Here is a 17,317-nt window from a genome sequence, read left to right as displayed (position 1 = left end):
TGACCTTGAAATTTAGGTCAAGGTCATAGGCTAATTGGACGTTCTAGATTTTGACCTTTGCTTCAAATTCATATTAATACATCATAAAGCCATAAGAACTAACATTTTAAACTGATTTTTCATATTTTAATATCAAAATAGATCTTTACTAATCGAAAGACCTTCAATTGTTTTTTAATATTGTTCTTACATCTCTTCTGAAAAAAAAAATCCACATCCTTGTTATCAGTTATACTCGGAAACTACAAGTCCAATCGACCCCAAAATTTGCAGTCAGCAGGGCATACATGTACTTAAGGTTCATAAAACAACGTGGTGCAGATATCTCTCAAGACTTTTCCTAGAGAAAAAAAAATTGCAATGCCGTAAAAATTGCTTGCTAGGTCCGTAAATCTCAGTGAAATGCTACAATAAAATGTCCGCTCCTAGATTGAAATACTTATCTGTGTTACAAACTGGTGCTGAAAAATGTACATTATCAGAAAATAATCCTTAAATGTGTTTTAAAGTTACACCGAATCAATTAAATCCAAAACATGCACTACTGGTGAACTGTGATCAAAATGTCAATTTCCTACAATGACAAAAGAAATTACATTGTGTACATTCCGTCTCTATACATGTTGTCTGTTCAACGTCCCCACCTAAAGAGAAATAAAAAGACTTAAGTTTTCGTTATTATAAACCCGCGTCACGTGATGTCTCCTCAATCTGGCGCGCGCGTTGGACCTAACATAAAATAAAAACTTTCCAAACTAAACATGAAACTTCCCCGGAATAATATAGACCCCTTACAGGAACAAACAAACAAACAAACAAACAAACACACACACACACACACACACACACACACACACCAATCATGTTTCAAAGGGGGGAAAGACCGTTTACAATTGCTTTTTGAAAGCAATTGATTTATATTTGTTTTAGTTATTCCATATTTGTTGAGGCAATCAAGGCATATCATAAAGTTGTACTAATATTGAGAAATATTGTTTTGAGAAGATTATCATGTTTATGGATAACATATTTCCAACAATCCTATTATGAAATAGTACCAAATGTTTTAACAACAACAGTTATTAAATGATATCTAAGTCTGATCAATTTCTGCAGTTTTAAAGTATGCCGTAATGACGCAATAATAATTTCCTCCTTCTTGTTAATCTCTCATTTTCTTGCGTGCAAATGTCGTCTTTCTCTGAACTTCTCTATTGCATAGCAAACCTTTGTGGGGAAAGGATAGAATTCATCGGCCAGGTATATATTCTTTAATTAAAGGTATATCATAATTCATTAAGGAAGAACAGCAAAAATGTCGACAATCGTTGTTCTTATTTGGAGAAGAAATTCACATGAAATACTACGTACTTCATTATAACTGTATATATTTCATTGCGTTTTTCTCAGATGTTATTCCTTATAAAATGCAAAACACAGACTGAAAAATTACAACATTAACTCTGATTAATTCAATGAGACAGTCAATTAAAAGTCATTCAATCGTATGTATTTTCCGACAATAAGAAATATTTTGACATTACTTTTTTTTTGAATTTCAAACTTATTTTGTAAAATAATTATCTCAAAATATGTGATAATTTTATCAACTGAGCTTCTAGTAGCTTGCACACCTCAAGGCCGTTGTTTTTCTTTTGTTTTAGTCCAAAGACTCTAAATGATGCAGCGTGTTACTGAGCACAGTACATTTAAGAGAAAGAGCAAAGTATTACCTGCTCCTAGTTAGACACATTTGGATGTTTGTTCTAACAGTAGATTCATTGTAGATCACATCGAGGAACGAACACCAAATTATTTTTGATTATATCAATTTAATCAATGCACGATGGGAAAACTAATCATGACATTTTGTCAGTTTCCGTATACAATCATTACAATCAATTTTAGAATAAATTATATTTGACCAATTTACCGGTTTCCTTTTTGAGAATTTAATGATAAAATCTTTGTTATTGTTCGAAAAAACTAATATCTAGTCGTTAAATTCTTTCAGTTTCCTTATACAACCATGGGTATATATCTCTCAATTGATACGATATTCCCATGCTTGCATTTCCTATCATGATTTTCTTGATAGAGGGTTGTTTCTCATAATGAAGCTATTAAACCAAGAGTTCCAAATGGTGAAGTTGAAATCATCCCTTCGTAAATTTTACGGACGTCATCACGAGTTGGTTGAATGTTATGGAATAACAGTTTCTCAAATGATATCGGATATGCTCCTTACGTTGTAACTACAATCCCCTTCCCTTTCATGAATGTGACCTACCGAATTAGACAATTTACCGGATTTGTTATAATATGAGCAACACAACGGGTGCCACATGTGGAGCAGGATCTTCTTACCCTTTCGGAGCACCTGAGATCACCCCGAGTTTTTGGTGGGGTTCGTGTTACTTATTCTTTAGTTTTCTATGTTGTGTCATGCGTACTATTGTTTGTCTGTTTGTCTTTTTCAATTTTAGCCATGGCGTTGTCGGTTTATTTTCGATTTATGAGTTTAACTGTCCCTCTGGTATCTTTTGACCCTCTATTTTAAGTATGCCTCTTATCTTGACTAAACTCTAGAAGTTGATAATGAGGATCAGTTAGTTTAAATATATTTTATTTGCAAAAGTAGCAAAAGGGATTGGACACAAGTTATAACAACATTAGAGACGTCCTCTCGGTTGAAAACAAAAGTTGTAATAATTGTGATGTTCCTATTTTATGTAGCTGTATTCTAGCAGCGCTTGCATACGGAGTATATATCTTCCAGGGAAACGATATAAGAGCGCTTGTATTTCCTATCATTATTTCCTTGAAAGATAGGTTGCTGCTTACAAGAGGCAAAGAGTTTCAAGTGATAAATTTTGAATAAGAATATTTATGTTGAATATAATAAACTAATAACTAGCATATTTTATCATAATATATGAAACATCGCTGACATGATTGTTTAAGGAAACTGAAAAAATTCAAACAAAAACAAACTTTTATCATTAAATTCACAAAAAAGAAACCGGAAAATTTGTCAAATATAATTTATTTTAAAATTGATGGTGATGATTGTATACGGAAACTGACAAAATGTCATGACCAATAATTACTATTTTCTTTGACCGTAACGAGCTAAGCACCGGTTCTTTCTCCGTGAATATTATTTTACTGTCCCCGCAGATAAGCGCAAAACAACATCGTGTTCTTGTGTAAATTCTGATTAAAGTTATTGTAAAACTCCATTTTCTAGGGTCGGCGTAAATCAGATATGCAGTCTTAAATATGCTAAGGATCTGTATAAGTACATGCAATATAAGTCTTTTTTCTCTTACGATAGTATTTTAACCTGTGACTTTAATCCCTTTACACAAGTATTCCCCATTGAAAACAAAAAGACATATTGAAAAAATGGACGACATAGATACAACTATATTGTCTAGTTTAAGGGAGAAATAAATCGTACTTTGAAACAAAACACAATCGGATTCAAACAGAATAATGTCTGAAAACGGCATTATTAACTTGACGATGGTTAGATATCTGATTGAAACATATTTTCTTCTTTTAGGAAGACTTTTTTTATCACGCAATTCACACCCCTATGAGATCCAACAGGGATCCTCTTCTAGCCGACTTTATCCTTTGATCATAATAGGCAGACATTTTACACGAGCTTCTATTGCAGAATTTAGAGGAACTAGCTTTACTCTTGAACTTAACGATCTGCCATAAACATGATGTCATCTCACATAATTCAAAGTTTGTGGACAATAACTATGGAGAACCCATCTTTCAAACTAATTTGAAATAACGAATACAACACTTAATTCTGCCTTTTATCTTGAATAAACTCTAGAAGTTGACAATGAGTGTCGGTTGAGAACAAAAGTTTACAACAAAAGTTCAAATTGTGAATTTTCCGTTTCTATGTAGCTACGCCCTTTCGGAGCCTGCATATGGAGTACATATATTCGAGGGACATGATATAAGAGAGCTTGTATTTCCTATGATGATTTCCTTGAAAGAAAGGTTGCTGCTTACAAAAGACAAAGAATTGCAAGTGATAAATTTTAAATCAAATCCTCGAAATGTGTACGGATGCCATTACGAGCTGATTGACTGTGACTGTTCAATCATTAGCTTTGTATATTACAGTTTTTCTTTGGGTCGTTTTCTTTTGCAATAACATTATCATACTGTTTTCGACTTACGCGTTTGGATATCGTCGCTGTTTTAATGTCTTTGCAGTAATGCTCGAAGTCAAACTATTTTGATAGCCTACGCATAATAAAAACGACGAAGAGCTGATAAATCACATATGGCCAAAATGTTAGGCCAAAGCAGAACAGTGAATCAAAGTTTTGCATGTGGGTGATACATTCAATGAGTAAAATAACACTGAAAATCTGAAATTATTATTTTGTGATTGATCTTAGTTATGAATTTCAAGCATTGCCATGGCCAATTTCAAGAATAAGACGTAGATATGAAGCAAAACTTATTGCCTCTGTATTTTATTTAGTTCTAAGTTTACCAACACATGCAACATTAAATACTATCAGATTGATTGATGATTATCGATCTCGTTGGAATATAAACTGAGTATGATTGGTTCTGACTTATATTTAGTAATTTAATTTAATATAAAATAAATTTAATATACATACATGTACTTTCGAACACATTGCTTATTCACGGAAATGATCATTTAAGTTTTAATGATTTGTGTCGTAACAAATTATTTGAAATTCTAATTAAAGTGCTTATAACGTATTTTTTTGTCCGCTATGATTAATTATATTAAATTATACTATGATTACTTATGCCATAAATATTATCCTTTGACGAAAATATCCATTAAAATAAAAAAAAAACAAATTGTTATATTTGATACCAGTATTATTATGTAAAGTTTATACCTTGTGAACATGTTTATTCACTCCCTCCCCAGACAGTAGTCTGTTATCTATTTTGTCGTTGATTGATGTCTATCATAATAAATTTCGTTTATGATGTAGTATATATCAGAGTTTCTTTCATCCTGGAACCTTTAATGTATTTCTTTATAGAATAGGGTTTGCAGATTATTAACGATTACCTGTTATTGTTCATATATGGATGATTCGGGGTTAAATGGTTTGGTGTCTCATTAGCAATCATACTACATCTACTTAGTTTTAAATCTTTAAATTGTCTTCTGGTACCTCGTGAATATAATTTGTGCTAACCTACTTTTCGATTGAAAAAAAATTGAATTCTTCATACAGTCACCAAACAAAGTGTTATTACATCAACTAATTATTCTATCATTATCATTGTATGGTTGTGGTAAATGATCGTAGGTAATGTCCAGTGTTTTAGTCCTCATACATGTCATACTGTCATATGCGTCACCAAGAGACCGATCGTAGATATTGACGTCATCTTGGTTAACGTGACGTCGAATATTAGTTTCGTCATACACACCTTCTTTTGAAATAGCATAATGGCCATAATTGTTTGATATCGAGGCTTCATTCTTTTCTTTTACGGTTGTTAGTGAAAAATCTTCTATTTCCGAATAGTTATTTGCACTGTTTGAACGTCTTGTTTCATTTGGGTCAAGAACAAAATAATTATTTTGGTTGAGTGAATTTCTTTGCAATAAACTGGAAGAAGATGCAGCAGGATTATCTATGTCTGAATAACTATGGTCTATGGTTGCTTCCGATTCACTTGGTTCAATAAGGAAATAATTGTTCTCCACATTTCTCTCCATTCCATGCAAAAGGTCCACAGATATATTGTCACTTTGAAAAATATTGATTGGATATGACGCTATTTCTGTTTCTGCACTTGCAGCAAGACGGGAATATGGACCGTTTGAAGCATTTGCATCAACATGCAAATGAGACGTTTCATTTAAACCATCGTTTCTGTGTAAATTCTGGTAATTTATTGGTGCTGATATGTTCGATCCAGAATTATGTTGCGGCTTTTTATTTTTCCTATAAAATTCGAAATTAAGATTAAATTACGGATAAAGTTATAAGATTACCTGGCTACAACTAGCATATGAATTGGCTAATGGCCGATATACCAAACTCTGAAGTAAATTTAAAAAGGGGGACGTCCATAAAACATGATAAATAAAACGGTAGACTACACCGTTCAAGGTAACAAATGGAAACAAATTGTCATATTACTAACTTGAAACAAGATCAGACTACTCAATTATTGAATTAATGCCATATGGTACATAGCGATTTGTGTACATAGAAAATTGTTTGCTTAGAATTCATATGTCAACATTTCATGAAAGTATTTGTAAGAAAATTACTTTGAAGGGTCAATGTAACAGACAACAAATAACATATGAAATGGAATAAAAAAAATCACATCAGATATATCAGGATTATAATTTATTTCGTCAGACGATTTTTTTTTTTATTTTCTTGTCTTATACATAGTCTTTCCTGAAAGATTATGTCTTTCTAGTACCAAGCAGTGTCAAAAATAGATGTAGTCTGTTGCTTGTAGTCTGCCTTATAATATATAAGACGGGTTTTGTATAAGGAAATTCAAATATTTTGCAACAGACGAACTTGTGAAAAAAAAGTATAGATGATTGCAGTGTACAATAAGGAATACTTATTTTACGAGTTGTAGTAACTGTTTGAATGTGTGTGTGTGTGTGTGTGTTTTTTTTTTTTTTTTTTATCGCAATTCGGCTTAACTGTGTGAGTACAATATGCGATCGGATCAAGTTATGGAATTGATTCGAGAGCACTTGCTAATTTCAACTAATATTGGCTTTTGTATTCTTGTCTTCCGTTTTTGGAAACGTGCTTTGTCTATATTCCTTTTTAGTTTATTTTTTTTCCAAATATTTGCTTGTTTTTATAGTGATGAAGATTATAACAAAAAACTGACTGCTGTAACCCTATTTTTGACCTTTTAACCTATGATGTCTGTTTGTTTTTGTACGCACATCATTGTCAGTATAATGGAATTTATGCGACTGTCAAACAAGTTTAAGGGCTATGAAGCCTGGATCAATCCACCATAAGAAAATGCCTGAATCAAGTCAGGAATATGACAGTTGTTTTCCATTCGTTTGATGTTTTTGAGCTATTATTTTGTCATTTGCTTATGGACTTTTCGTTTAGAATTTTCCTCGGAGTTCGGTATTTTTTTTGTTATATTCCTTTGTATGCCAAAGTGGAAGATTTGTCGATGTGCAATGTTTGCTGTATATGAAAAGTTGAAAGTGCTACAAAAAAGTAAAAGCAACTAATGACCAACTACAAATACTTGAAAGTACAGGCCCTGAAACCAGCATTTTTACTGGCATGATTTTTCTTTAATCAAATTTTCCTCGGTCATATTTGAACTAAAGTAAGATGGATGCATAGATCTTACTACTCGTTTGAAATTTTCGGATTGATCGATGAACACCATTAAACGCAAATGACTCGAAAACATGTTTTTAAAATTAGTGGATCAAACCACGTCATACTGTTGTGTGTCATAAATCGTAAATATCTTTATTAGTACCGTCAAGCTTTGACGATTATACCTATACCAACTCTGCATATTTATATGAGTAGAGTAATAGCATCTCTATGACTGATGTCAAACATAACTTTTTTTTTTAAATTTTCTGAGTCACATCTTATTTCTAATTAAGAGATGTAAGTACTTTATCTAATTAACACTTTGAATCGGTACTTAAAACCATTTCCTTAATTTTCTTCCGACTGTAATACATCTTGATAAATGACTCAGAATAACACTTATACTATGATAAATCAAATTTAATTTTTTGATTACACGAAGTAATGTGTCTTTGATCTTTTTTGCTGGTCAGGTGTATACACCCAAAAGCTACCTAGAACTAACTTTCTGTAGTAGGAAGCACATTTAATACTTTCAAAAGTACATATATGTATGAACATGATGTTTCACAGCTATACCAGTAACACAAAGACATAAAAATGTAAAAAAACAAAAATGAACATTCATATTTGGTAAAATATTGAAAATACAATTGGCTTTAGCATTGAGTCATAACATTCATAATGGATTAAAAGGATAAATGTCTTTCGATGGGATAATTATGTTATTAAGTTAAATTTAAAAAAAAAAACTGATATGCACGTCCTCAATAGAATTAGTTGTTCTCTGTTTCTCTATGTGTGTCTATAACATAACATAACTACCATACAAAACATTCTAATATGACGTGCTTCTTTAGCTTTGTAAACAACACTGTGATAAAATTCTCGATAAAATATACTTAGCACAGACTCAGAGCGATGCATAATAATGGCTGTTACAATATACTTCCCACGTAAATCTACATGTATTGGAACCTATTTGCAGATCCTTTGCCGATTTTAATGTTTTAAAAAGTGCAATTAAAAAAGACAAAATAACTTTTATTCTTATTCGTATGCATAATAAAAAGAAGTAATGCACAAGAGCTCGGGGAAATCAACAAAATAAAAATAAAATAAAATTCCGCGAAAGTCTATTAATCTTTATGGCGTATTTAAGTCTTTTCAAAACATGACGTCATACAAATGAAACCGCTAAAGTTGAAAGATTTCTGTTACGTGAACCATTGGAATTCGTATGATATTGTATTAAAACTGATTTTTGAGGTAGGTTTTGTTTTGTTTTATTTTCTATTTTTTATTGCATTACTCAGAGCGATGCATAATAATGGCTGTTACAATATACTTCCCACGTAAATCTACATGTATTGGAACCTATTTGCAGATCCTTTGCCGATTTTATTGTTTTAAAAAGTGCAATTAAAAAAGACAAAATAACTTTTATTCTTATTCGAATGCATAATAAAAAGAAGTAATGCACAAGAGCTCAGGGAAATCAACAAAATAAAAATAAAATAAAATTCCGCGATAGTCTATTAATCTTTATGGCGCATTTCAGTCATTTCAAAACATGACGTCATACAAATGAAACCGCTAAAGTTGAAAGATTTCTGTTACGTGAACCATTGGAATTCGTATGATATTGTATTAAAACTGATTTTTGAGGTAGGTTTTGTTTTGTTTTATTTTCTATTTTATTGCATTATTCACATATTTACTCATTTCAGCAAGTCAACATGACGGCTCCTTAGTTACAAAATTTCAACTTTTGATTTGTGACGGAAGCTTACGAGAAAAACATGGCAAATGTTGGGTTTGAGAATTTAAAGAATAAAAAAGTTTTTTTCTAGCAGTTATTCACGAAATAACCTACGCAAGCTACATATTTATAAAGATATTTGAGCTTTATCTAACAGGGAGTAAAAAGGAACAGCCACACACAGCATACCCACCCTCGCTTCAGTTTTTTAATGACCGTATTTGTCCTATTAGAATCGAAATAATTCATGGAAGCCATAGATTGTTGAAAATTTACACATGGCCTGTGCCGTGATATTCGTTAATTTTATCCCTCGCTAACGCTCAGGATAAAATTCAAATATCACGGCCCAGGCAATGTGTAAATTTCAAACAATCTATGGCTTCCATGAATTATTTCTTAAACAAAAAATAAAGTAATTGAATAATATTACTTGGTTTGTTATTTTCCTTACACTACTTTAACCGTGAAAATATTTTTTTGTTTTAGAATACACTAGCTATTTATATCAAATTTTAAGCAGAGAAAATATGTATGCTTTGGTTTCAATAACCTGTGATTTCAAACTGCACTAATCAAATACCTGTATATTATGACGATAACAAACAATACAGTAGCAATGAATACTATTGACGAAATAACACCAATTTCTGTTCCTGAAAAGATTAAAAGGGTTATACAATTTTAATTCAATCCATGAGTTTGCCATTTCCCCCGAATCTGTTAGAGAACGATATGTTTCTACTTTTGTCGTCAACTATACAATTTACAATAACGTGTTCAGTCTGGTTTGGTTATAATTTATCTTGGAATGAAAGTTATTTCAAAATCAGAATAAATAAGGCAACCAGTTGAAAGAAAAACAAAAGTTCATCTTTTGGACAATAAATAGTCTTAACAAAGGAACCAAACTTCCAAACCGAAAGTCCCCACGCAAATAACAAAATCAAAAGCTCAAACACCTCAAATTAATCGATAACAACTGTCAAATTAATTACTTCGTACAGGCATTTTCGTATGTATAAAATGGTGGATTAAACCTGGTATTATAACTAGCAAACAGTACCCTTCGCAAGTTGCCAAGGTATTTCATCAATCAAATTAAACTTTAATATAAACTTTCTCGCAAGATATAATTATCAAATATTACCTGTCATGTTTGGAGGAATAGCTTGTGGTACAATTACTTCAGTTGATGAAACAGGATTTGTGTTTAATGCTGCAATACAGATTTAGAACTATTTTAGACAATATTAAAGAGACATATCTTTCCTAGGTTTCTTGGAATATATTTATTAGTGTATTTTTGTCTTTAAAGTAGAATGACATCCTTTTGTATAGGATAGCGATCATTCCTATTTGATTAGTTTTTTTGCGTATAAAATTATATTGAGCATTTCATTCATAAAATTGAGAATGGAAATGGGGAATGTGCCAAAGAGACAACAACCCGACCATAGAAAAAAACAACAGCAGAAGGTCACCAACAGGTCTTCAATGTAGCGAGAAATTCCCGCACCCGGAGGCGTCCTTCAATTGGCCCCTAAACAAATATATATTAGTTCAGTGATAATGAACGCCATACTAATTTCCAAATTGTACACAAGAAACTAAAATTAAAATAATACAAGACTAACAAAGGCCAGAGGCTCCTGACTTGGGACAGGCGCAAAAATGCGGCGGGGTTAAACATGTTTGTGAGATCTCAACCCTCCCCCTATACCTCTAGCCAATGTAGAAAAGTAAACGCATAACAATACGCACATTAAAATTCAGTTCAAGAGAAGTCCGAGTCTGATGTCAGAAGATGTAACCAAAGAAAATAAACAAAATGACAATAATACATAAATAAAAACAGACTACTAGCAGTTAACTGACATGCCAGCTCCAGACTTCAATTAAACTGACTGAAAGATTATGATTTCATCATATGAACATCAGGCACAATCCTTCCCGTTAGGGGTTTAGTATCATACAATCATAACATATATGAGAAGAACATAACCCGTGTCATGCCAACAACTGTGTTTAGTTCCGATGCAAAGACCCTATAAGTGAATCAATATTAACGCCAAAATATGCATTCTTTAATGACCTTGCAACAGTATCGTAACTATATCCCTTCTTAATAAGTCTATTCAAAGGTTTTGTTAGTTTTTGAGGTGAATACTGACACCTTTGTGCTTTATAAAGAATATTTCCATAAAAAATTGAATGTGAAATACCTGAACGTATAAGAAGTCTGCATGTTGAGCTATATTTACGAATGATGTCCTTATACCGATGATAAATTTAGTAAATGTTTTGACTAGTTTGTGATATCGAAAACCCTGGTGTAATAATTTTTCAGTAATACATAAATTTCTCTCGTTAAAATCTAAAACATTGTTACATACACGAGCGAATCGTACAAGTTGAGATATATAAACACCGTAAGATGGTGACAAGGGAACGTCACCATCTAAAAATGGATAATTAACGATAGATATGATAGGAAATGAAAAATCATCTCTTTTATCATAAATTTTAGTATTCAGCTTTCCGTTAGTGATATAGATATCAAGATCGAGGAAAGGGCAGTGGTCATTGTTAGTATTAGCTTTATTTAAAGTAAGTTCAACAGGATAAATTTCTTTAATATACATACTGAAGTCGTCATTATTGAGAGCCAAAATATCATCCAAATTTCTAAAAGTATTATTAAATTTGTTTATCAGATGTTGTTTCGATGAGTCTTTGCTTATTTTTGTCATAAATTGTAACTCATAGCAATACAAAAACAGGTCCGCAAAAAGTGGTGCACAGTTGGTCCCCATTGGAATTCCGATAATCTGACGATATACGGAATCCCCAAAGCAAACAAAAATGTTATCTAGTAAAAATTCAAGGGCATATATAGTATCAAAGCATGTCCAATTGACATAGTTTTTTTGTTTATTGCTACTAAACAATGACCTAAAAGAGTTTGAACATATATATTCACATTCTGACTTTTTAAATGCCCATTTAATTAGGTGTGTGAATTTTTTCTTAATGAGAATGTGAGGCAATGTGGTATACAGGGTAGAAAAATCAAAACTCTGAACAGATTTAAAATCACCAATATAAGCATGCAATTTATCAAGTACTTCCAACGAGTTCTTGACACTCCAAAAGTAATTAATTCAACTATTTTCGAAGGCCTTATTTGAACAATTTATTATCAGGTTTTTAATTGTACCAAATGTGCTGGTAAGAATAGACAATTTAGTAGTGGAACAATGGCTTGAAGACTAAATAAATCTATATTTGTAAGGTGTTATGTGTAGCTTCGGAAGCCAGTACATAGTTGGGGCTTTCATTATATTTGGCTCTGCTTGTAAAGCGGTAGCTAAAAGTTTATGTTTGTTACAGATGTCGTTTTCTGAAAATGGAGTCAGTTGGAATGTTGGTGAATTGGTGATTTCTTTTTTCAGAACCTCAATTTAAAATTTACGTCAAAGAATAATAATATTATTAGCAGCTTTATCGGCCGGGACAAAAACAAATTTCTTGGCTAGTTCTTTTAGTTTATGTTTGATACGAGAAATATGTTTTTTGTTGTTATTGTTAATAGTAAAATGTTCTTTAAATGTTGTCATTTTATGTAATCAACATTGTACAAATAAAGACCTTTTATCCTTTTTTTAACCAAATTTAAGTCATTTTTAATCAGCCTATCTTTTTATTTCTTTTATTCAATTTAATTTCTCAAATAGATGATTTTCTTTAATTATGAATTTTTAACTTTGTACTTGTTTGGGTTTATAAATATTTTGATATGAGCGTCACTGATGAGTCTTATGTAGACGAAACGCGCGTCTGTCGTACTAAATATAATCCTGGTACCTTTGATAACTATTATAGATCAGTTTAACGTGTATCACAGAACATTGCCATCATTTGAACTCTATCTGGAAGTGAAATATTGTTAGAAGTTTCGGGTTTCTTCAACTAACGAAATGCACGTTTATATAAAATATCATAAAATATTACACTAACAAAAAAACAATTAAGCGATACAGAAACTAAAAACATGTGATAAAACCAAAAAGAATACGAACATGTATGATTTGTGATATTTATCAAATCTAATCTAATATAACTTTGCGTTAACTTCTGCAATTTATAGATTTAGTTTTAAGCATTAATCTCCTTACTTGTACAGCGAACAGCGGCGTCACTGTTTTCACAAAACGTCTGAGATGATCTGTCAAATCGACACAGAAGCAATGTTGATTCATTACCAGAACAATTTACATCAACGTGTAGTTGTTTGTATTTCTCTTCTCTAGTCACTGTAACCGCAAATCCAATGTCTGACAAATTAAACTGTCGGCAAACAATAGTTGCGTGCGTGTCAGCAAATATATTTGGACACAGGACAAAACTTTTATTTTGCTTTTTATCATATATCAAAACTCTCAAATCGTTGTCTAACTTAACCTGCATATAATATTTAGTATCTGTAATGAAAAGTAAAACATTTCAAATTTATTGTACGAACATTCACTATACTTTACAGACAAATTTATGGTAGGTAACATTACGCATATTTAGGCAATATGTGATTAAAAAGACACTTTTGAGGGAAATGAACACATTTTTGAGGATGGACATGTTTGACAATAGCGATTGTTACATCTGTACTTTGTATGCATATGAACTAGTTTGAAATTTACCAAAACCATGTTAGGTCTTAAAATTTTTAGTAGATTTTTATTTCCCTCATCTAGACATGAACTCATGCTTCTGTGACACCTTTGCAACATCGTCTGTACTGGGCGGCGCCATAGACTACTGGGCAGTGGACACAGTATTCGTATATATAGGCTTAAATGTTCGTGTTTGATTAACAATACTACCTTGAAACTTGAAGATCAAGCACGTACCATGTAGAACATTCCATGTAGCGTCATCATTTCGGTATATACTAGAAGTCCGATTTATCAATGGTTTAATTATTGAATCTCTCGAAATAGTTTTCATATACGAGTTTGTTCGACCTGAAAATGCAAAATATTCAGTTTAGAAATATTCAAAATTTTGATACATAAGTTCATATGGACAAAACTGTATCAGACTCGAACTCGCCCTGAATCTGGTACAATGTGTGATATTTATTTATCTATTTTACTAAAAAGAAATTTCTTTCTGAGAGGAGTAGAAGTAAACTTTTGAATTAAATGAAATCATAATGTAATTGTTTTACCTTGATCACAGCTGTATGTTATTTCTATTCTAAACGGTTTAAAGAAACAGTGTGTGTTTCTTATTTTCGTCTCGTCGCACTTATACTTCTTATCACACGCAGACATAATTCCATTTGTTAAGCATTCTTGAATATTCACTTTGTTTTTTTCACAGGAATCATGATAGTCATAATCATATTTAGCTTTGGAAGAACTTATGACGTCAGTATAATGCAAATGACACTGTACATCTTTTAAAGAACCACATACCACACGTCCTTGGTTGCTTTGTACAAGTCTATTCCAGACTGAAATATATGAATACACTAGTAAATACACTAGTAAATGTCAAGGTGTAACATAACTGTTATATTTTTTCCTTTTCTTCGTTTTCACTTTTGATTTATACGATGCTAGTTTAAGTAGGGAATTATTCAATTGTTTGTTCGGTGACTCTAGACGTTGTCTGTAAGTATCTGTTATCGTAGTAATTGACATATAGTAATTTAAATAATCATTGTCGAGGGATTATTGAAAAAAAACTAGCTGAAGAGCATTACTTTTAATTAAAATGATTCAAAACTTTGTGACACACATACATACATTCTGAATGTGCCTGTCCAAAGCCAGGCACCTGTAATCAACGGGTGAAGTTTATTGCTGTATATCGTATTCGTTTTTCGTTTTCTGTTTTGTACATAAATCTAGCTGTTTATAATTTCGTTTCAATTAGTAAACATTTGTCATTCCGGGGCCTTTTATATATTAAAGTTAATTGGGCAGTATTGGTTATGCTCATTATTTTCTACATTATCTGCATTCTGAGTTATACGAATGTTTCGTAAATATACGTGGATCATGTCGAAGTGAAAAACATACAAATTAAGGTCACAGAAAGTTGAATCCACACACTGACACTTAATGTTAAAAAAATTCTTGAATAATCAACACCAAACAATGTAAGAGCATTATTGAAATAATACCAATATAATTTTATCAATAGTTTTCAAATATTTCACACTTACTTTTGGGGTTTTGGCTTACCTTTTAAATGTTATTTTTGATTCAAACTTTTTTATTTGAGAGAGTCTTATTTTTAATAATGATAATTCAAAGCTTGAACAGATGAAGATGCAAGATGCATTGAGATCATCCAATCAACTAATTATTTGACTTGTATAGTTCATAATATTTATGTCTTTCTATTACACTTACCATCTATATGAGAGCAAGCATAATTCAAAACAATATGCCTTGGAACTTTTGTACAACGACCATGTATGAAGGCGTTTGTATCCACTTCACACCATTTCTGTCCATTACATTGTGACTGAATGTGTGTCGCCTTGTCGTCACAGTGCCGTAAAGTATTGCATCGTGAGCTTTGTTGTGGAAAGATCACCTTTTCAATAGAAAGGTTTCCATAGGCGCAAGATATGTTTCTTTTCTCATCTTCACATAAGATAATTGTTCCTAAATGAGAATTTAAATTTACAAAGAAAAATACTAAAAATTTCTTCACAACGAACGAAAGAGCATGAATGAAGACAAAAACGACTATAAAGGGGAATTATAATTTGGGTCCAAATAGACCGTAACATGAGATGAATATTTTTTCTCCATTTTTTAGGATAACAAATTGAATCGATGTTCTCCAAGGATTGAATAAAAGCATTGTTAATTTTTGTTAAATTTTGATTTGGACAAAATCTGAACACTATAACACACAATAAACAGTATAAAGCACTACCACTTCTAACAATATACCATTATACATTATGTGTATTTTTTAATCTGCAATAGAATATACGCATGTGCTTTATGTAAAACTAATAAAATTGAGAAAGGAAATGGGGAATGTGGTAAAAAGATAACAACCTGACCAAACAACACAAAACAGCCAAAGGCCACAATTGGGTCTTCAATACATCGAGAAATCCCACTCCCTGGGGCGTGCCTCAGCTGGTCCCTAGCTTGTATTATTGAAAAAAGCTTATTTCTTACCCAAATTTTCCACAAATATTAATGAAATTGCCTTTTTAAGACGTAGAAATTAAAATATTACACAACATAAAAAGATGATATTTAGCGTTTATTAAAGCTTTTGTTTACAGCGCGCTTGATGTGTTTGAGCTTTTGATTTTTTCATTAGATAAGAGTCTTTCCTACTTGAATTTTCCTTGGAGTTCGGTATTCTTTTTTAAAATTACTTTTTACCCGCATGTACAGTTTAAGTTTAATTTGCAGTATCAAGGAATTGATATCACAAAAGAATAATGTACATGATACACTAATTTATATTTTTTTTTAACATGAATAAGTCTTAAAACGGTACATTACCTTGTATATTATGTACCACGTATCGAATCATGCATAATTTAAATCGTTTGAAAATTAATAAAATAATAAACCTGTTATCAAAAATATAGTAATGTGTTACTTACGACTTTGGGTAAAATCTAATGTATTCCCGAATGTTACAAATAGTAAATAAACAAGACATATATACTTCAGAACAATCATTGTATGTATTTTTGTTTTAAATAAAATGAACATAAAACGTTTTTATAAATATTGCTTTTTGACAGGAACCTATTACACTTTCATACATCAAGTGATATATCCTTAATTAAATAATTGGCAAATGTTACATGTAGTACTTACTTACTTAGCTTACTATCCTTAAAACGGATGTTGACATCAAATGTCACATGTATACTAAAATAGATTTATCACCGTCGCCACGATGACAACGTTTTCCTCCTTTTTTTCATCATCATACTATATTTGAACATCAAAATAAACATTGCATTTCTATATTTATTAGTGATGTCAAATCGTACACTTTTGCCTAACCGGTTACTCGTATAATCGTTTGACTGATTAACCAGTTAACCGATAGTTTAAGTTGATGTTTGAAGGCCTTATCAATGGAACCCTACACTTAGAGATTAGAAGATGTGGTATGA

General features: G+C 31.5%; 1 protein-coding gene across 2 annotated transcripts; it reads right to left on the bottom strand.

Annotated features, from left to right (window-relative positions):
• Nucleotides 1-4,485: 4,485 nt before the first annotated feature.
• LOC139488269 (uncharacterized) lies at nt 4,486-17,068 on the bottom strand. Of its 2 annotated transcripts, none has more exons than XM_071273772.1 (8): nt 17,013-17,068; nt 15,564-15,821; nt 14,369-14,656; nt 14,049-14,162; nt 13,317-13,622; nt 10,289-10,357; nt 9,722-9,794; nt 4,486-5,987 (listed from the first exon to the last, which is right to left on the bottom strand). In XM_071273772.1, the coding sequence occupies exons 3-8, from the start codon at nt 14,472-14,474 to the stop codon at nt 5,291-5,293; spliced, it is 1,365 nt and encodes a 454-aa protein (XP_071129873.1). In that variant the 5' UTR covers nt 14,475-14,656; nt 15,564-15,821; nt 17,013-17,068; the 3' UTR covers nt 4,486-5,290. The 2 variants fall into 2 exon arrangements, with proteins under 2 accessions (XP_071129873.1, XP_071129872.1); XM_071273771.1 differs by having other exon boundaries at nt 16,793-17,026.
• Nucleotides 17,069-17,317: the final 249 nt, after the last annotated feature.

Source organism: Mytilus edulis, chromosome 9 (assembly GCF_963676685.1).
Source record: "Mytilus edulis chromosome 9, xbMytEdul2.2, whole genome shotgun sequence".
NCBI lineage: Eukaryota > Metazoa > Mollusca > Bivalvia > Mytilida > Mytilidae > Mytilus > Mytilus edulis.
The sequence above is the reverse complement of the archived record's forward strand: the minus strand, read 5'-3'. Positions and strand labels throughout refer to the sequence as shown.

Excerpts from the sequence above, each read along its gene's own strand:
- LOC139488269 (XM_071273771.1), bottom strand. The coding sequence starts at position 16,904 with ATGTTCATTTTATTTAAAACAAAAATACATACAATGATTGTTCTGAAG. Across the intron at positions 14,163-14,368 it reads AACATACAGCTGTGATCAAG|GTCGAACAAACTCGTATATG; the intron begins GTAAAACAATTA and ends TTGCATTTTCAG. Across the intron at positions 9,795-10,288 it reads TATTCCTCCAAACATGACAG|GAACAGAAATTGGTGTTATT; the intron begins GTAATATTTGAT and ends TAATCTTTTCAG.